General features: G+C 37.9%; 1 protein-coding gene across 5 annotated transcripts in view; it reads right to left on the bottom strand.

The window, feature by feature from the left end:
• Nucleotides 1-21,483, bottom strand: part of LOC107655512 (arginyl-tRNA--protein transferase 1-like) — a 112,483-nt gene that overhangs the window by 11,764 nt on the left and 79,236 nt on the right. For 4 of the 5 annotated variants that reach the window (XM_016443027.1, XM_016443036.1, XM_016443018.1 and 1 more), the window contains one exon: nt 2,807-2,927. In XM_016443027.1, the coding sequence (XP_016298513.1) occupies nt 2,807-2,927 (121 nt within the window). Of the gene's footprint in view, nt 1-2,806; nt 2,928-4,017; nt 4,096-21,483 lie in introns of those variants that run through there. The other variant, XM_016443045.1, reaches the window with a different exon arrangement.

The raw sequence follows: 21,483 nt of genomic DNA on the forward strand, positions 1-21,483 counted from the left end.
TAAATAAATATAAATAAACAATGCATGTTGGTATTTGTTGGCCTGTATGCTGTCTTTAAAAAAATACTGTAATTCAATAATATTAAAGCAAATGATCACCTTTGATAGTTTACAAATCATTCTTAAACCTATATAAACCTATATTTTAAGTGGATGTTGGAGTTGGAGCAGATCATGAAAGAAACACCATCAAAAAATGTCCAGCATACATGTTACTCTTTCAATATGGTTTTAAAAGCATCCCGGGAAGCATTTTCATGAAGTTGGCTGATGAAATGCCAAAGTGTAGTTCAAATATGAAGTATTATTTTGGTCGCTACATCATTTCATACTTCCATTTGTGTTATTACATAGTTTCCATGACTTTACTATTATTCTAAAATGTGAAAAACAGTAATAATAAACACTGAGAAGGTGTGTCTGAACTTTTGACTCCTATAGTGTACAAAAATGAAAAATCAGAGAAAAAGAAGAAGAGCATAAGCGCTCTTTTATTCATCAGCGCCTCTCCCGCCCTCTTTGGTCCAGGCATGGCGTCTGCTTGTCGGTACTGACATTATTATATTTATTATTATTATCATCGTCATCAAGCCCACAGTTCTGGGCCGTGACCACAGCATTGACCCCGCTTGACTGCCGCTCCAGAATTCTGGACGCTCTCCATGCCTGGATCCAGTCCTGTTATTTCAACACACGTTTCACAGGACCAATGCACCCCTCCTTTTGTTCACAGAACTGAGATCTATAAACACAGTTGATGGTTTACAAATTGAGCTCCAACGAAATGGCATCCAAGGAGCAAGTTTGCCGAGTGGCTACCGTTATTAAGCTGACACAATGACGTATATTGCGTAATTACAGTCATGGGAACTGCTGTTACATATTGATTTTACAGTTGACACTCCACCGATGTGTCAAACTGATTAGTAAGTCTGATAGTAAAGTGATTTCACTCATTCAGACCCAGAGTTAGGGCTGCACGATTCATTCGGGGGAAAAAAAGCATGATCTGGATTCAAACATAAATGCGGTCTCATTTCTAAATGACGGTGATTCACTTGCATGCAATTGAGTGTGTGCGATTACCTGCATCTGTCCTTCTTCAGGTCAAGTCATATATTAGTGAAAAAAGTGCACTGAATCAGTGCAAGATCTCTATGAAGTGAAATAGCTTCAGCGTTTCTAAGGTGATGTGCTGCTGGTCGATTGAAGCTTGTAAAGTGGCGCTCAAAGTTAAATTAATTTCAACACCCTGTTTGATACATGAATGAATCTGCATTTTAAGTGTATTCATTGAATGAACGGTTTAATGATGACAGTCCTATTCCGCCACCTGTTGGTGTAACAATGTAACTGCACTGACTGACAGCTTTCACCTAATGGAGACGGGTAGCTGCAGGTCGGAGTAATGGGCGTGGCAAAAGGTGGCGTACTGAAAGGTGAATGCTACAACAGAAACTAACCCCTAACCAATAAGAAAGACCTTTATCCACGCCCCCTATATTTTGCCACACCCTAGTCTTTCGCCATGCCCACTGCTCCAGCCTGTAGTTACCCCTACATGACCTAATGGGTTACAATTTTGTTCATTTTAAGGGGTCTTAAACAAAAAGACTATTTTTAAAAGAGACTATTCTTTGTTACTTTTAAGTCCAGCACTTTATTATAACTGTAAGTCCTGTGTAGACAGCTCTTTTTTTTTTTTTTTTTACTTGAATGCAATAAATGTTTTGGTTGAAAAAAATGAGAATCGTGCGAGAGAATCGTGATCTCAGTTCCCATGGAGAAAAATCATGATTCACATTTCAGCAAGAATCGTGCATCCCTACCCCGGAGTCCAATAACCTGCTGTAATTTTGACACTAAACAGACTGCATTTGATAAGTCCAGTCAGCTGTGTTAGGCGAAGGTTGGCTGAACCTACAACTTTGGATTGGCAGATTGGCTCTGGAAAAGGTTGGCTGAACCTACAACTTTGTCCTGTCAGATTGGCTCTGGAAAAGAGAAGAGCTGCCAATGTCTTTGAGTATTTACAGGTTCAACTACAGGATCTTTTTGAACATGCGCAATAGAAAATGTGAGCTAGTGGATGAACCTCAGTTTCAAAAACTTAGGCTGAAATTTCATCCCCTCCAAACAAATGTAAATTATTAATTATTATTAAACATAAAAAAAAATATTCTTTTTTATTAATAATAATTAATAATAAAACATTGTTATTATTATTATTAATAATAATAGTAATAATAACAATAATACATTTTATTATTTAAAACTCTTACCATGATAAAAAAATATACATTTACATAAATATAAATAAACAATACATGTTGGTATTTATTGGATTGCCTGTATGCAGTTTTTAATAAAATCACTGTAAATCAATGATGTTAAAACAAACGAGTAAAGAGAAATTCAAAAGTAAAGCAATGGATGAATCACAGTTATGACAGTTAGGTGAGAAAATGTGCTTAACTGTCATTAAAAATGCAAAACCAGCAAAAATGTTAATAAAAGCTTTTTTTTTTTCTTTTTTTCCCCGTAATATTAACAAAACAACAAAAAAAATATTTTATGCAAAATAATCTAAAATGTGCTTAACTGTCATTAAAAATGCAAAACCAGCAAAAATGTTAATAAAAGCTTTTTTTTTTCTTTTTTTCCCCGTAATATTAACAAAACAACAAAAAAAATATTTTATGCAAAATAATCTGGGTTTCGAAAAGTGACTTGGACATTTTCTTGTGAGATGCACCATGTCAGTGTATTTGCTTGGTCATGGGTTTTAAAATGATTGAAGGCTCACCACCCTGGGCGTTCTCACTGAGACGAGAGTAGGCAGAGATCTCAAGGCGGGGGATGCATCTCTCGATGGACACCCAAGTGTAGGTTTCAGGGCACAGGAGGTCTGAAGGCCGGTACTGACCCTATAAATGCAAAAACAAGTGGAAGTGCTTGGTCAGTGTCCTGGTATGTCAAATGCTGTATATTTGCTGTAAAACCAGAAGAAAAAAAGAGGGGAAAAGCACATTGAGTTGCGTGTGTTTTAGGGGACTGCTGATAGTCATACAGAGCCAAACAAATCACACACAGACCATTGTGACCACCAATGTAAACAAGCAAACGCCTCAGCGCAGATCCCTGCATCACTTCAAACACAGTTGAGCCATTTCTGGCGAAGGCAAAAGTTCAGTGACACGCTGCACGTACGGACACGCACCCGCATGCTAAAGCCTGCACAGATTATGAGGGTTTAGTTCAGCATTTGGTCAAACGAGAAACAGCTTTGTTAAAGTCCCACCATTACTGACAGGATTCGTCTGTCATTATCCTGCAGTGGAAACTATGTGTCCTGTTTTTACAAGACGGACAACATGGGAACGAGGGACCCTGTGGAACGTGTAAATAAAAGGCATTTTGTGGGGCGGCGATATGTTGGGTGAGTACTCATGAGGGAAAGGTTTTCACACTCGTGTTCATCACTCTGTCATCAGTGGACTATATGGAGAGCCCTAAAGAGTGCGGTGACTTATTCAGAGCAGACCGATGACAAGCAAGCGAGGGTCATTGGATTTGAAGGCCTCACTGAACAATGCAAGAGAATCTGAATTTTTGAGCCTGCTGACTGATGTGTGTGCATGTGTACAAAATTAAAGAAAAGAGAATAAAGCAAGCTCCACTAATGCATAATACAAACATTCATAAAACAGCATGGAATTATAACACACACACACAAACAAGAATAGTAATTCTACATGAGTACAAAATGAAAAACGGGGGGGGGGTTTGCGGAGGTTAGTCAATCGTAATGGTCTTTTATTGAAAATTCTTAAAGGTACAGTAGCAAAAACAGTCTAATGCTAATCACAACTGTTCTGGTGCAAGAAACTTTACAGCGGACAAGAAACGTTACAATGGACTTCAGGGGAAGGACTAAAATGCTACAAAAGTGCAGAATATGACCCCTTTAAAGTGAAGGATGTGCTACAGATATTCGGATATGCTTAAGTTAAACGTCACACTCCACAGCCCTTAAATGTGCAGCTTGCGATCATGCTCTGGAAAGGAATCTTGGCTGCTGGTACATGCAAGAGCCTGTAAAGAGATTTTGCAAAGATGCAACTTCCATTATTGGGGAAACCAGGAAGTAACCAGAACAAACAGATGATACATTCAGTAAGCCAAACTTAAAACAAGAGAAACAGACCAAAAGTGTTGATTATTTGTTCTTCATCATCAGCTAATTAAATAAAAGCATCAAAAAAAGAAAGAAAAAGAGAAAGAAATATATATATATATATATATATATATATATATATATATATGTTTTTCTGTCAATATGGGGTGCTGTGTGTACATTAATGAGGAAAAAAAATTAACTTAAATGATTTTAGCAAATGGCTGCAATATAACAAAGAGTGAAAAATTTAAGGGGGTCTGAATACTTTCCGTACCCACTGTATATATAAAAATTACCTCATAATAACAGAATTACCTCATAAGAATCACTGTAGTCTGAAACGGTCTACACTGCTCACACCATATGTTTGTTTTTGAGTGCAACTAGTAAAGACAATAGAGACACGTAACATGCAATAGAAAGTCACGTCACGGCTTTGTTTCATGATACATGCGATACCTCATAACTTGAGCTCACATTTCTGGAAAAAATATTTCTTTTACCGTAGGAACGCAGTGCAGGAAACACTGTAGTTAGCACATACTTACAGAAGCCTGTGATCTCGGGGGAGTCAGAACGGTTTATGCAGAAGACACTTGGATAAAGGTTGTCAAAGAGTTAAGATGAGAGAGAGATGGAGTCTGGCTGGTCATTATCTCTGCGTCCGTTCCACTTCCCTGACAGCTCTGTTGGACACATGTCTCGAGGCTGAGCTCACCGCCGCACCAAAGGCCTTCTCTCCTCATAGCCTGTTCCTAAATCGCTCTCTAAGATTTGCTGTTTGCACGCAAGTGCTTGCTCTAAAGATCACCATTTCAAAGTTTAACCAGCTCCTCGCTTTTAAAATTAGGGATGGGATTTTTCAGAAATTAAATGATTATGTGTCAGATTTCAAGTTCGCATTTAATGCGTCTAGCAACTTTGTTTGAGATGTCTATTAAAGGAATAGTTCATAAATGTTAAAATTTTGTCATGAGATTCTGTCACTCTTTTCCTTACAATTACAATGAATGAGAACCGGAGCAATAAAATTTCAGTAATGCAAAAATAGTTCACATCACTCACCAACATGCCTATGGGAACTAGAGAGGATGTCAGTGCAAAACTCATATGGACTATGTTTATGATGCTTTTATGATGCTTATTTTTGCAGAATATCCGCTACTGTTCCAAAGTTTGGAGTTGGTAAGATTTTTTGAATGCTTTTGAAAGATGTCTCTTCTGCTCACCAAGGCTGCATTTATTTGATCAAAAATACAGTAAAAATAGTAATATTGCAAAATATTATTACAAGGTAAAATATCTGTCTTCTATTATAATATATTTTGAAATGTAATTTATTCCTGTGACAGAAAGCTGAATTTTCAGCATCATTACTCCAGTCTTCAGTGTCACATGATCCTTCAGAAATCATTCTAATATGCAGACTTGCTGAAAAAAAAAACCCTCTTTGAGTGCTGATTCACATGTACAGCTGAGAGAAAATAAAACGTGTGCTCATCATCATGACAACACCTCTCATGCTTTTATTGCATATTTTATTAAGGTATTCTGTCCGCATCTGTGGAACAATTCAGATGTTCCATAAACCACTAACAGAACTGAACGTCAAGAAAATCATTGCGTTTTCAAATCTTTTGTAAATCCATTCTTGCTATCTCCTGGTAACCTGATCTAGCTGACGCCCGTATCTAAAATGATAGCAGAGGGTATCATGGGATGCTGAAGACTAAAAAAAACAACGAAAAAAGCCAAACGAGCAAAATCTAACCATGTTTTTTTCCCTTCGCATCCATAAATCCATCAGTTCCGCTAGCTCAGCACACTGCTATCAGAGGAGGATGTGATAGCAGGGGGGAAAAAGCAGCAAGAAACGACATGCTCACTGTCCCACTCTTTCCAGCTGATCTAAAGCCACTTTTGTCTTCTGCTGAGGCAGGATGTGGTTAAGAGTCTGAGGGTACAAACTCTGATCCAACATCAGTTCATAAGAGCAGAGAGGGGGGAAATGAAGTGAGCTTTGACGGCTGAAAAAACTAATTGAAACCAGTCCAATCCGTGTGTTTCTGTCTGCATTTCTCACTAAAAGAATGGCACGACGAACACAGTGCCATCCATCTTCAAGTCCTCCTGCCAACCTGCTTTCACACGACAATGAAGGTAATGTTGACAGACGGCCCGCACTCACTAAGGCTCACTGACATCACCATAGTGAGGAATACAGAGGATAAAGAAAAGAGAATAAGAACTGTTTGAGAAGCACCTTTCATCATATTGCATGAATAGCTGTTTAAAGAAAATACACAATAATAAATCAGAAAGCTCCAAAAACATACACATGGATGTGGCTAGGACAGATGCAACGTCATGGACGACTGGATTAGATAAAAACCAATCAAGCTAAAGAAGAAACATGGATATGCAGGTATGTTTTGGTTTAATTTAGCGATGCATGATTTATATCAATGACTCCAATTTCACATTTTTTCTAATTCTCTGCAATAGTCAAATTAGGTTTAAATTAGAAACAGATTACTGTTTTCCCACATATACTCATAACTCATAACATAAAAATAATTATCACTGTATTATTGCCCAAAATATCTGTGTACCGTACCCTTTGTTTATTTTACTGAGAAGGCCTAATTAATTGCTCAAGAGATGCTATTATATATTCCAATTGAATTCCTAAATTGGTAACACTAGTTTAGGAACCAATTCTCACTATTAACTAGCTGCTTATTAGCATGCATACTACTAGCATATTGGCTGTTTATTAGTACTTATAAAGCACATATTAATGCTTTATTCCATGACCATATTCTAGATCCCTTAATCCTACCCAAACCTAAACTTAACAGCTACCTTACTAACTATTAATAAGCAGCAAATTAGGAGTTTATTGAGGCAAAAGTTATAGTTAATAGTTAGTTAACAGTGAGAATTGGTCCTCTAAAGTGTGACCCCTAATTTTTATTTGAATTTGAATTGAGGAAGCAAAAAGGATGCAGAATTTATCATTTTAATTTAAATTAAAAAAAAAAAAAAAAAAAATGAATGTATCTGCAAAAAAGTGTAATGTTCCAACTAGGAAAGGAACGTCCGTCAAGACAAATCTTGAATGTAGGCTTTATAAAACATTTTGAAAGTCTAGTTTGTATTCAACAGCATTCAGAGTAAAGCTCCAAACGAACAAAAATAATAACTTTAAAACACATACAAAAATGTGAAAATGTGAAAAGAAAGAAAAGAAAAATAAAGACACTCAAACTAACCTAAAACCAAAAAGGATGGATTTGAAATATGGCCAGAAAACATTAAAATAATTATCGACTATTTGTGCATTTTTTATCCTCAGGTTAATACTGAAAACTGTACAGGTTAAATGCTCAAAAGATATTACATAAACTGAAAACACTAACTGCAATATAATATCGGTGTTTTTATATGAGAGGGAGGTAAAGTCCTGACGAAAAAAAAGGCATTTGCTTCATTTTCACTTGCTCTAAAAACCTCCGCCCCTCCGGCTGGGGCACGCCGCGGGGTCCATACCTGAGATTTATTAGAAGAGCAATTAATCAGGGGCATAAATCCTCAGCTTCACTGCTAGCTAGGAATCTAATCTGTGAAAGTCAACACCTCAACTCTCGCTGTGGGGAGTGAAGATGTCTACACAAGCTGATCTGGGAGAGCAATGTCAACATTGACCTACAGAAAACAACACAAAAATGGTTTACACATCATAAAAGTCATTAAATGCTTTAAGTTCATTAATGTTATCATCTCAAACTTTGAATTCTAATCAAACCAAAAAATGTAAGGATTTATTATTGAGGTCATGGATTTTCTTGCAAGTTTTGTAATTGTAGAACAATTAGCTGTTCTTTTCTAAATCTGTGGAATTTGTCACTGTCACTTACAAGATGCAGCTGAACCCTCAAATCCAGATCAGAACCACAAACTGGGTCCTAAAGGCCATCGTGGGCCTCGAAGGGAACCCAAACCCTCCCACTGCGAGCCAAAGGGGTCTAAATAGCGGCAGGATGTCAGTTTTTCACCATTAACTATGATTTCATGCACATCTGGGGCCTATTTCCTCTGTAGAGGTCCATTTCATTTTTTAGAAGTATTCATAGGCACTTACAGGCTGAGAAGACTCAATGAGAGAAACTAGATATTTAGACTTTCTGAAGAAAATGTAGACCATGCAAAAGGTGTCTGAACAAACCTTTAACCCTGAGTATGTGCAACAGTAACAGTGGCACACATAGTAAAAGATAGAATTGTGCGCACTGCAGTCATGAATTCCAACTGCAACCTGTCTAAACATTTACCATGCTGTCCACATTCCCTCCTGCTCCATTGAGTCCTGAACAATGCCTGGCCTATCCCTTCTGACAAAACGGCAAACACACGCAGGAACAAGGACAGGTCTGTGCTTTGACAAACACAAGTGCACACTTGCTTTCCTCCACTGCTATCTTACCTTGGCTTTGAGACGCACACAAAGAGCAAACACAGTTGCCATGCTGTGCCTATTGTTTAAATTGCAGATTACACACACAATTGACGAGTACAGATGAAATAGAGGCACAAAGTGCTAAAGAGGCGGGATTCAGATCAGGTGTTGAATGCTGTGGCCAGAAACATGCTCTACGCAAGTATGCAAACACAGACCTGTGGTTTTGCATTACAGCCAAAGGGGGCGATAGAGTTGCTTTCAAATATCCGTGCAATAAAACCATGCCAAGTGTTAATATTTACCACTAGAGAGTATAGTGCTGCAAAAATGAGTCCTAAAACCCGGAAACGAGTTTGCATTTTTGCGCCGTTTCCATTGCCTTTTGAATGTGCTTTTGGTTAAACGTCCAAAACAAGGTCTATGGTAAATACAAGCTCAAGATATTTTCACATTTCATTCAACGACATAAAATACATCAGTATTTCCCTACTTGTGATTTTTAAGCTTTTATGTGTCTTGAAAAAGGCAGACGAGTGGCTAAATGGGACTACGGATCACAATAAACAGGAAAACTCCTCAACTCACTACACGTTTAAAAATAAATGTTCCTTGTTGGCATCTATGGTTCCATGAAGAATCTTTAACATCCATGAAACCAAATTTCCATTTCCATTGGACCAAAAGGTTCTTTGTAAAGTGGAAAAAGGTTCTTCAGATTATTCAAATGTTCTTAACTCCAACCAAAAATGATCCTTTTAAGAACCATTCACTGAAAGATTCTTTGTGGAACCCAAAATGGCATTGCTGCCAAAATTATTTATGCCTATTTTTTAAAGTGTAGTCCTTTTTCACAGCCTCATGCTCCTGCAAACTATTCTAACTCAAACTTTACAACTTGTCGATTATAAATAAACATCAAAGAGTTATTGGAAGCTGACATTTAAGTCATGTGACTGTCACAATTCGTGAAGATTATCTTGATTAACAAAACTTGTAGGAATCATAAACGTTAGTTGGTCACACAACGTATTTTCTGCAATAATTCAAAAGCCAATGGAAACACCGACTGGCTTTTTGTCAAGGGAACCAGGGTGATGCTAACTTTCAGGCTGGACTACAAAAATATCATCTATTGATTTAGGTTGTAAGATCTGTCTAGCACTAAAAAAAGGGAGGGCTGACCTGGGCTAAGACCCGATGCTGCCCTATAGGTCAGTTAAACAGCGAGTGCATGTCTATACAAAGAAAACCCTTTTATTTTTCCTCAAACTAACCCTCTAGTCACTTTCTCTGGCATTCACGAACGCCGCACAGATGGCAAGACCGCCCTGTTAGAGCTGACATCAGGGGAGACCTTGCTGAATGACACGTGTAAACACACTCTCACACAAACAGCGGTCGGACAGGGCTTTGTAAATGAGCAGAGGAGAGGTGCTCTCTGACAGACGTGTGTAAATAAAGATCCCTCCCTCTCCTTACATACTAAACTATGGCATGCATACAAAGTACCACACAGTGGTCCTCAGGAGAGCATCAAACCGCATTCAAAATTCAGATATTTACACAAACCTGCAGTTTAAACACACAGAGTTGGGCGAGTCGTTTCGCCTCACTCGACACATTACCATGGGACAGAATTCAAATAAACACAGTGTCCCGACTGCTAACTAATGCCTCCTCAGACATACACACACAAATACACACTCACTTGTAGTGCCTGGCCGGGCTGTGTATCAGGGGTTCGTGGATGACAGCTTAATGATGGGAAAATATTTTTACAGGATCACGTTTCAGCAGGGCAGCGTTTTACAGGCGCAGCCTCCCGAGCCTCGTTTTATCTCTCTATCTTTCCTGTCGTTTATTGGTGGGTGGCTTAAGTGCTGCGGTCTTACAGCCTTAACACTCACCTTCCTTAAGTGCTTTTCACTCCAGACATATCTGATCTGGCTAATTAGATGAACGCCCAAAAATAAAGCTTGTATGGAAATTAGCACCACATTTGTGCCACGTTTTTAACTACCAAAAAAAATAAATAAATAAAATAAAACTACTTTGCAAGACAGTTTACGAACAGGATTTTGGTGATAAAAACATTTTGAATATTGTTTGTATGAAAAAAAAGGATAATACTTTACAATAAGGTTCCATTTGTTAACATTAGTTAAAGGGGTGGTTCATTGCAATTTCACTTTTTTAACGTTAGTTAGTGCAATCAATGTTCTAAAGCAGAGGTTCTTAATACTGTTCCTCGCGTCACCCTGCTCTGCACACGCTCTGCATCTCTCTCTCCCTCTCTCTGTCTCTCTCTCATTCAGCTCAGCTATAACAATGAACTGTACCAATTATACACTTATTTTCACATAGCTATGAGAAGCGTTAAACATGGACGCGCGTGCAGTTGCCGTACTGTATTAAAGCTTTAATCAGGATAAAACCGTTTATTAAAAACTAACATAAGCAGTAGCATTTACAAATAGCAGCGTATCTAAAAGTATGAGACAACAACAAACAAAAAACATAGGCCTACCATTAAAAGCCGTGCTTGCACAGGTTCTGCGTGATCCTCTTCAATAATATCCTCTGCTTCTCAATCGGGCTCAAACTGATAAGCGATATTAACAACGCCTTTGTTTACAATACAACCCTGCACATGCCGCAGAGGTGAGGGGCGGGTCGTTTAGGTGCGCTAGAGGCAGTTTAGCCAATCACAACACACTGGGCTAGCTAACCAATCAGAGCCCATCGCCTATTTCTGAGGGAGGGGCTTCATAAAAGAAGGAAATGATCAGTGCATTAATAGGAGAAGGGCCAGAGCGGTGTGTAATAAAGGTAAATTATGTGAAAAAGAATGCGTTTCTTAAAAAACTAAGCATTAACACGTTAGACTGCTCCCCATAAACACAATCAAGCCTAGAAAAAAAACAATGAACCACCCCTTTAACATTCAACACATACCAATACATTATTAAAATCCAAAGTTGTATCTGTTAATATCAATTAATGAACCTGAGCTAACATGAACTAACAATAAACAGTTTTTGTTACACTTTTTTTTAATTACATAAATACATTAACAAAGATTAATGTTAGTTAACATTAGTTAATGCATTAATTAACGCTAACTAATGAACCTAATTGTAATATTACTGAAAAAAGTTTTAAATCCAATGATCTATTATAACACAAAACCACTTAAAAAAAAATCTGGAGAAAATTTGATGTGTTTGTTTGTGCAAAACTTAAAATGTTTGGGATTGGTAAAAGTTTTACATTTATTTGAAAGAAGTTGCTTATGGCCATACACCGCTTGCATTTATTTGGACACAATAAAATAATAATAAACAAAATAAAATACAGTAATTTTGTAAAATATTATTACAATTTAAAATAGCTGTTTTCTATTTGAATATATTTTACAATGTAATTTATTCCTGTGATCAAAGCTGAATTTTCAGCATCATAACTCCAGTCTTCAGTGTCAAATGATCATTCAGAAATCATTCTAATATGCTGATTTGCTGCTCAAGAAACATTTCTGATTATTATCAGTGTTAAAAACAGTCGTGCTGCTTCATGTTTTTCTTAATATTTTTTAATGCAAAGTTCAAAAGAACAGCATTTATAAAAACATAATTTTTTGTAGCATTATAAATGTCACGTTTGATCAATTTAAAGGATCCTGAATTAATAAGTAAATTTCTTAAAAAAAAAAATAAATCTTACTGACCCCAAACTTTTGAAAAAAAAAAAAAAAAAAAGTGAAAAATTTAACATGCTTTATACAAATCACATTAAGTACAAAACAAGACTCCCATGTTTCATTTCAATGCTCCTACAGGGGGAAAAAAACCAGAAGATAGTCTAAGTTTTGTTCGCTCTGTTTCATGCTCTATATATCAAAGTGTGCTATATGTTATAGGGCTGGAGGCCCTGTCACCCCAGACAAAGTGGCTGAATCCAAGACTCTGAAAATAAACCGAGGGCGAGTTAATGGCAAAGCAAACACACTGCGCTGGCAGCTGGGCCGCTCTGGCTATTTTCACCCTGACATCAGATCTAAACTCTCATTTTCCAGCCCTGTGACCTTCACACCTCCCTCACCGAACCCCCACCCCCACCATCTATCGCTTCTCTCTTTCACTGCCGAGACTAAATCGTCTGACCCGACCTCTCAACTCTGACCCCGGAGGTCTGCTGATGGGGGAGCAGAGGTAAGTGCGCTGAACCAGGGCCTCAATGTAAACACATGAAACACGCCGCCTCTATTAACACACGGTGTCAACACACTAAACGAATATGGGTTGTGGGTTATTTATGGATGCACAATATATCTGCAATTAGGCTTGTTGCAATTATCTGAGAAAACACAATCACTGTGCACTTAAAATTTCAAACCAAGTAAGTCAATTTTAGCAAATGCAATGTGCATTTTAAAGTCTTTCCAGTGCAGTAATGCATTATGTGAACTCTCAACCGTCTCATCGACCAACAAACCGCACAAAGAGCGGCTACTGTTGAATTCATGTCACACACACTCCCAACCAAAGCGTAAACAAGGCTTATTGTGCACTGCAACGCATAGCACCCTGGTTTTATATTACTATAAAATAATATTCAGGTTGGCTGGAGTCTATAAGAAAAAACACTGTCAAAGTGAGCTAAAACCAAAAAGGGAAATATATTAAACACTTGTAAATATTTTAGTAACTAAAATAATATTATTCTTGTCATTCTACCCTTGTGCAGTATTTGTTTACAAAGCCTTAAGGGAAATCAAACATGCTACACGTTCACTATGAACTTCTTTAGACTTTCTGAGGTGCATGACAAAACTTTCAGTAACTCAGGACTAAACTAGTCGAACATCTCGGTTCATCCCTAGTCTAGTAGGACAAACTTGGCAGTGTAAAGTATCAAAAAATCACCAAGACTGCATTTATTTAATCAAAAAAAAAAAAAAAAAAATAAGAGTTCTGATTATTATAAATACTGAAAAGAGTTGCGTGCTGCTTCACACTTTTCTGAAAAACATTACATGGATTCTTTCAGGATTCTTTGACGAATAGAAAGTTCAAAAGAACAGCATTTATTTGAAACAGAAGTCTTTTGTAACATTATGAATGTCAGTTTGATGCATCCTTGCTGAACAAAGAGTACATTTATTTCAAAAAGAGGTACTGAACCCAGACTTTTAACAGAAGTGTTACACATTTGCTAAACATTTAAAACAGATCAGCTAGAGAGTAAAATAGTGCACCACCACAAAGATCAACACAGACAGAAAGAGTTTGCTAGATGAGTTTTTTTTAGTAATTGGAACAAGACCCTCGTGCTGGCTTCAACCGATGTCAAAACTTACACCGTACAGAAGGGAGAGAGAAAAGAGAAGAAACAAACCCCAATTCAAACAAACTGTTCCCCTCATATGCCTCGCTGTTGGTGGTCTGAGTTGAACCAAATCAAAAAGCAACTTCTGTCAAGTTGGCCGCCAATGGAGGACTCTGGGAAGGGTGAAAATCAGGCGAATAGAGAGGGTGCTGGACTCGTAAGCGTTACTGAAGAAGTGAGAGATATAAAAAAGGATACTCAGGGTGAATCGGTGAGCAGGGCACGACTGTAATAGAGCGAAGAGTTCATGAACAGCCATTTTAAAGACACATTCAGCCAAATTAGTGCAGAATTACAGGAACGCTTCACCTAAAAATGAGAATGGTCATCAGCCTCACACTCTTCCAAACCTGCTTTTTGGATCTGTTTAAGACCCTCCAAGCAAAAATAACAACATATGTGACCCTGGACCACAAAACCAGTCATAAGGGTCAATGGTCGAAACTGATATTTATACATAATCTGAAAGATGAATAAATAAGCTTTCCATTGATGTATGGTTTGTTAGGATAGGACAATATTTGGCCGAGATACAACTATTTGAAAATCTGGAATCTGAGGGTGCAAAAAAATCTAAATACTGAGAAAATCGCCTTTAAAGTTGTCCAAATGAAGTTCTCAGCAAAGCATATTACTAATCAAACATTAAGTTTTACTATATTTACAATAGGAAATTTACAAAATATCTTCATGGAACATGATCTTTACTTAATATCCTAATGATTTTTGGCATTAAAGAAAAATTATTTTGACCCATACAATGTATTTTTGGCTATTGCTACAAATATACCCCAGCGACTTAAGACTGCTTTTGTGCTCCAGGGTCACATATTTGGGGTGAACTGTCCAAGCTGACCAAGCTAAGTGTGCAATAAAAGGAGCTAAAACATTGGTGGTTTAGCATGTAGATCATGTATTTTGACATTTCAGTCCTATGCTAACAAGATCACACTTGCACAAGCCTGTGGGAAAGATTTTGGACGGGCAGTGAGACCCCGACGCTGGAAACGTTCGTTTTTTTTCCCCGTCCTGACACGCACCACAATCACAAATCCAATCTCAACAGCACGTAACGAAAGTGCAGACCGCATTTAAATGGCTAACTGACAGTTCCACAGGGCCGTAGCTTATTAATGAAAGAAAAACAAGTGAAAGAGATTACGCTACAGAACCGAGCACGCTTCAAAGGAGCTTTGATGAGGGGAAAAAAAGGAGAAAGGGCAGAACATGCCAAACTAAATGTGTGGTAATTGTTTATCTGTATCTCAGACCACTTTCTTTCATTTCAAGCCCTCATTTCCTATCGTTTCATTAAGCGCTTCATGCTGGCGTGATGGTGTGGTTTATTGATTATTCTTTATTTATTACATTTACAATGACAGAAGCAACTTCTGTCAAGTTGGCCGCCAATGGAGGACTCTGGGAAGGGTGAAAATCAGGCGAATAGAGAGGGTTGGCCTCTCCAGATGACCGGCAGCCCAAACACAAACATACAAAGACGACCCCAATGCAGTTCTCAGAGCACAGAGACGGTAAAGAAAAGAGCAAAGGTTTGAAGTCAGTTCACATGATGAAAGTTGAATGAGATGGGTTGGGTTCTGCAAGCATACAGAATAAAAAGAAATTCAAACTCATTCAAACTCAAAAATGCTGCTCACTGGATTTAAGTTTTCTTTTTTCTGTTTTTTTTGCAGGACCAAATTCAAAGGTTTGACAAAAATAAACACAAACTAAAGTGTGACCATGTGTGCAAGCAAAAGCAATCATGTACAACACTTGAGGCGACAAGAGCAAGAAACGAGCACGTGTTCTCACCTGCCTCTGCATTCCTGAGGATTTATACAAGAGCAGAGAGAGAGCGAGATACAGAAACACATACAGTAAACAGGACGAGAACTCTATTATTGAGATGTAGAGATTAGATGAGGAGAGACTCCAAACGCCACATGTACAGTCTCCAGGTTTTACAAAAATGTTCGAAACTAAAGATTTTTTTATTTACATAAATTTTCAAGACCTAGAAATTGCAGCTTTTTCAGTTCTTCGTAACAGTGGGAACCCTGATTCTCAAAAGCAGTGCTTGCATCTTCTTCACTTATGATGTCTTGAATGGAAAAATCTAAATAAGTCTGTTGTTAAAGTCTTGTCATGTGGTTTAGCGCGCTAAAAACACTGTTCCTGACACTACAAATACACACTACCAATCAAAAGTTTAGGAGCAGTAAGATGTTTAATGTTTTTGAAAGAAGTCTCTTCCTCTCATCAAGGCTGCATTTATTGGATTAAAAAAAAATACATTGAAACAGTAGTATTGTGAAATATTGTTACGATTCAAAAGAACCGTTTTCTATTTGAATATAATGTAAATTGTAATTTATTCCTGTGATGTAAAGCTGAATTTTCAGCATCATTACTCCAGTCTTCAGCGTCACATGATCCTTCAGAAATAATTCTAATATGCTGATTCGCTGCACAAGAAACATTTCTGATTATTAATGCTGAAAACAGCAAGCTGCAAACCATAATACTTTTTTGATGATTCTTTGATGAACAAAGTTCAAAAGACCCCAAGCCTTTGAACTTTAGTGTATATCAGCATTTTCACTTTCTCTGGTCCAAAATAAACTAAATCACCAAACTTTGTTTGAGATCAAAGAATTAAACCTTAAAATAAACAATAACTACATAGTTAACCTAAATTATTCTATAAATAAAGCTAATCTTTAATGTCACTGAAACTCCCTTCAACTCAAAGGAAAACTAAAACAGACACTTAGAAACATGCTTGGTCTTAAAATGCAAAGATAACAACAATAAATAAAATGTTGTGCAACATCACAAGACCCCACGCAAAGCAGGGGAAGGGGAAAAAAGGGAGGCACTGACAAAAGTCAATAAATATTAAAAACAAAAATGCTTCTAAGAATCACAGCTAAATATAACAATGGAAAACATGAACAGATGTTGTCTATTTTGGTTTAGCATGCTACAAATACAGATTCTGCAATGCATGCATCAAGCTAACGCATGAGAATGAACTCATGTTCTGTCAGCCCAATTCAATTCAATACATTTGTCCCAGATGAGCAGATGAGAGGTTACAGTCAACCGAAGAAGCATGTTACAGTAGGAGAACATGAGCGCAATCCCTCTTGACTGCACTAGAGGGACTTTCACTGAAAGTAGCAACTCCACACATTGCTGTAAAAAACATACCTGCCATGCTTTTAAAGACATTAAATTTGCTGTACATATTAGTAATTCTTAAACATGCTTAACGGTGGCTCATTTGCATAAAGGTTGGTTTAAGCACAGTGCAAGCATTAGCCATTTAACCCACTGAAATTCCTCAGGTTTCCGACATTAACTTAGCAGCAAGCGGCTCTTAAGACTAATGAAAAGCCTCTCCAGATGACCGGCAGCCCAAACACAAACATACAAAGACGACCCCAATGCAGTTCTCAGACGCTTGTTTCCTTTGGCCTGGATGTGGAATTCACAGGAAGCTTTGGGAAACACCTGGTGGATGGAGTGGGAGGCAGGTGTAGGGAGGGTGGAGGGGGGACGCGTCTCTCGCCAGAACCCCACAGACCTGCTCATTCCACCCCATTAGACACATTCAGAAGCCTGAAAGCTCGGGCACAGTCGAGGGCCAAACAGCCATCAGCAGCTCAGGCACAGAATGGAGCCGGCAGGGCCAGGAAGTCACGTCTCGAACTGGACGGCGGTCTGGCTCGACTGCAGTAAGAGGAACGGAGCTGGCTGGCACCGGGTACAGCCTCCCGAAAGGACTCCAACCACTGCCTTTGTGACCAGTGAGGTTTAAACGGAAGCCAGTTAGAGTTCTTGGCATTTTGTCTGGTTGTTTTGGTTTATGGTCTGCTCCAGTCCTTCTTCCACAACAACTAAATAATATATTCTGTATAATAGAAGTATCTCTATCTTAAAAAAACAAAACAACTAACATGAAAAGTACATTACCATTCAAATGTTTAGGATCACCAAGTTTCATTAAAAATAAATAAATAAATAAATAATACTTTTACTCAGCAAGGATGCATTCAATTTATCAAAAGTGACAGTAAGGAAATGTATAATGTTATAAAATATTTCTAATTTAAATAAATGCTTTTTATTCAAATATATGCATCATATTTACTGTATATTAAAACTTCATATTCAAAGAATCCTGAAAAAAAAGAATCATGGTTTCCACAAAAATATGAAGCAGCACAACTGTTTTCAACATTGATAATAATAAGAAATGTTTCTTGAGCAGCAAATCAGCATATTAGAATGATTTCTGAAGGATCACGTGACACTGAAGACTGGAGTAATGATGCTGAAAATTCAGCTTTACATCACAGGAATAAATTACATGTTAAAAAATATTTTAAAAGAAAACAGTTATTTTAAGTTGTAATAATATTTACAGTATCACTGTTTAAAAATAAACTATAATAAACTTCCGGTATCATGGGGATCACCATTAAAAAAATGGAGGCAGAGAATAGGCCGATATTCCCAGCCAGCGTTTAAAGAAAAGTTTAAACCGGCCACATTTAACGTTCATAGTGGGGTGCTTGCGGGTAGACTGCGGCCATCTCTTAATCTTAGCGGGCGATGTGGAAAAGAATCCCGGCCCCGGGACAGGCAAGCGTGGCATCTCAGACACAATATTTAGGCCGGAGAGAATAACATGGCAGCCGTATCACCCTGTAGCCCAAGACTGGTTACAAACTGAAGCTAAGCAGGGCTGAGCCTGGTCAGTACCTGGATGGGAGACCTCCTGGGAAAACTAGGTTGCTGCTGGAAGAGGTGTTAGTGAGGCCAGCAGGGGGTGCTCACCCTGTGGTCTGTGTGGGTCCTAACGCCCCAGTATAGTGACGGGGACACTATACTGTCAACAAGCACCGTCCTTCGGATGAGACTTTGAACCGAGGTCCTGACTCTCTGTGGTCATTAAAAATCCCAGGATGTCTTTCGAAAAGAGTAGAGGTGTGACCTCGGCATCCTGGCCAAATTTGCCCATTGGCCTCTGATCATCATGGCCTCCTGAGGAGATACATGTAAAGTGCTTTGAGTGCCTAGAAAAGCGCTATATAAAATGTAATGAATTATTATTATTATTATTATTATTATAACACGACAGACAGCACTGTTTGGAGCAACAGGTGGTTCAGAACCAAAAGAATTCCACACATTTACGCAAATTGAATCCCTTCAAAAAGGAAGTTATGGATTTAAGAGAACTCGTTGAGAAGTGTGTGGAGACAGTCGAGAGACTTGAGCATGAAAACGCTGAACTTCGGGAAAGGCATGAGTGCATGGAAAATCAGAACATTATATACATTACCTTGTCTTTTATGGCATCCTTGGAGTCAGATCGGGAAACATGGAAAGAGAGTGAGAAGAAGGTGCAGGACCATGTTACTGAATATTTTAATTCTGGGCAGAGCCAAAAGCGATGTGGAACTCCCGATTGAGTGCACTCACAGTGTTGTTGGTCCGTTTCAGCAGGTGGAAGGACAAGGAAGATATTCTACAGAAGGCACGACAGAAAACATGGGAATGGCGTGAACAAAGTAACAATGAAGATGATGGAATAAATGGCCGAATTCAGGTGTCAGAGGACTTTAGTGCTCGAGTGTGTGAGATACGGAGAAAGCTGGTTAACTACATGCAAACTCTACATCAAAATCAACTGAATATACAGATGTCACTTAGTTTTTATAAATTATTTGTGGACGGTAGAGTTTTCACTCTTCCCACTGAGTCTGTGGTTGAAATTGGATTGAATAATGAAAGAACATCTGACACTCATGTAAGGTAGAATGATGGCCTCGGCCCAATCAAACTCACTATAATTACATGGAATGTTCAAGGGTTAAAGTCTTTGTTAGTACAAGAGAGCTACAACTTGAACAATGTTAGCTGTAGAAACAGACAGATGGAGTAATACACCAGTGGCAGAGAGAATCAGTTAACATCAGATATTTCTGTGAGGGAAGATGAGAAGCATTTCTTGTATGACTGCTCATTGTATGTGGATTTGCGTAAGAAATATTTAGGTGATCTTGTTCTTGTTGGTGATGTCTGTGTTTGTGAGTCAAGTGAGTATGCATGGAGATTAACATTGTATTTATACCATGGAATGATGTAAAGAGTATCTGCCATGTCATTGTGATCTTGTGGAACTATGGACTGAGAGGCCATATATTCCTGAAAATAAACTTGAAACTTGAATATCACTGTTTTTACTGTATTTTTTATAAAATAAATGCAGCCTTGGTTTCTTTCAAAAACGTTTTAAAAAATATTACCAAACCCAAAATTTTGAACAGTATTGTGTGAAATTGTAGACCATCTTGCATCTCTGTGCTGCATGTTTATCTAAGTAATGGTCAATATATTAGACACAGACAGACCGATAGATACATAAAACAGAAACATAACCACACCTAAGTATGCAAATGCAAATGTACTGTACACCCCAAAATTTAAATTCTACCATCATTTATTCATACACGCTTTTCTTTTTTTGTGCAACACAAATGAATATATTCTGAAGACTGTTTTTGCCCAAACAATGAAAGTAAATGGGGTCCAAAACATAACAGTACCCCGGTAACTTTTATTGTATTGACCAAAAAAAAAATGTAAACAATGATAAGTTTCATTTTTTGGGTGAATTATCCCTATAATAACCTCAGTACTCAATGAGGTGACAGAGTTATGAATGTATTATTTATTACATTATATACTGAACTATGACATTTCGGAACACACCGACACGTGAAACTTTTACATTCATGTACTTGTCCAGAGTATGTTTCAGGCCTAACGCTCATTAAAGGTCCCATATTGTCAAAACTGAAATTTTCTGGCTTTTTTCACGATAACTGAGGTCTAGGGGCTATTTAACTACCATACCCACCGTCCCCCGTCCCACTCTCCTTTTGCCAAACCCCCAGACAACATCACGTCCATGCTATTGCTGAGCAACGACAACACGGAAACATGTCGAAAAGGTTAACTTTAACCACGAAACCAGATCGGCCGGCCTGTAACGTTACACTCTCACTCAAAGGATGGACGATCTGACAGGATTGTTACTATGAGGTGGATCACATCTAATGTGTATAGTAAAGACAAGCTCCCCATGTCTATCTAGTCATGAATTTTACAGCTACATTATTGTTCCAGCCACAATTAATCACAACAATGTACCGTATTGGCCCAAATATAAGACGACCCTGATTATAAGATGACCCCCCTTTTTCCAGATGTACCTTTTGAAAAAAGGCCTTTTTTAAAACCAAATCTTGTTTTTTCTCAGTAAAACACATTTTGTCTTCAATTATTTTCATATTGCATATTTTTCCTATTTTAATTTTTGTTTTGAAAGTATGGTAAAAACTGGTAAAATGTACCAACAATCACATTTAAAAAA

Source organism: Sinocyclocheilus anshuiensis, unplaced genomic scaffold (assembly GCF_001515605.1).
Source record: "Sinocyclocheilus anshuiensis isolate Anshui unplaced genomic scaffold, SAMN03320099.WGS_v1.1 scaffold1463, whole genome shotgun sequence".
Lineage (NCBI taxonomy): Eukaryota > Metazoa > Chordata > Actinopteri > Cypriniformes > Cyprinidae > Sinocyclocheilus > Sinocyclocheilus anshuiensis.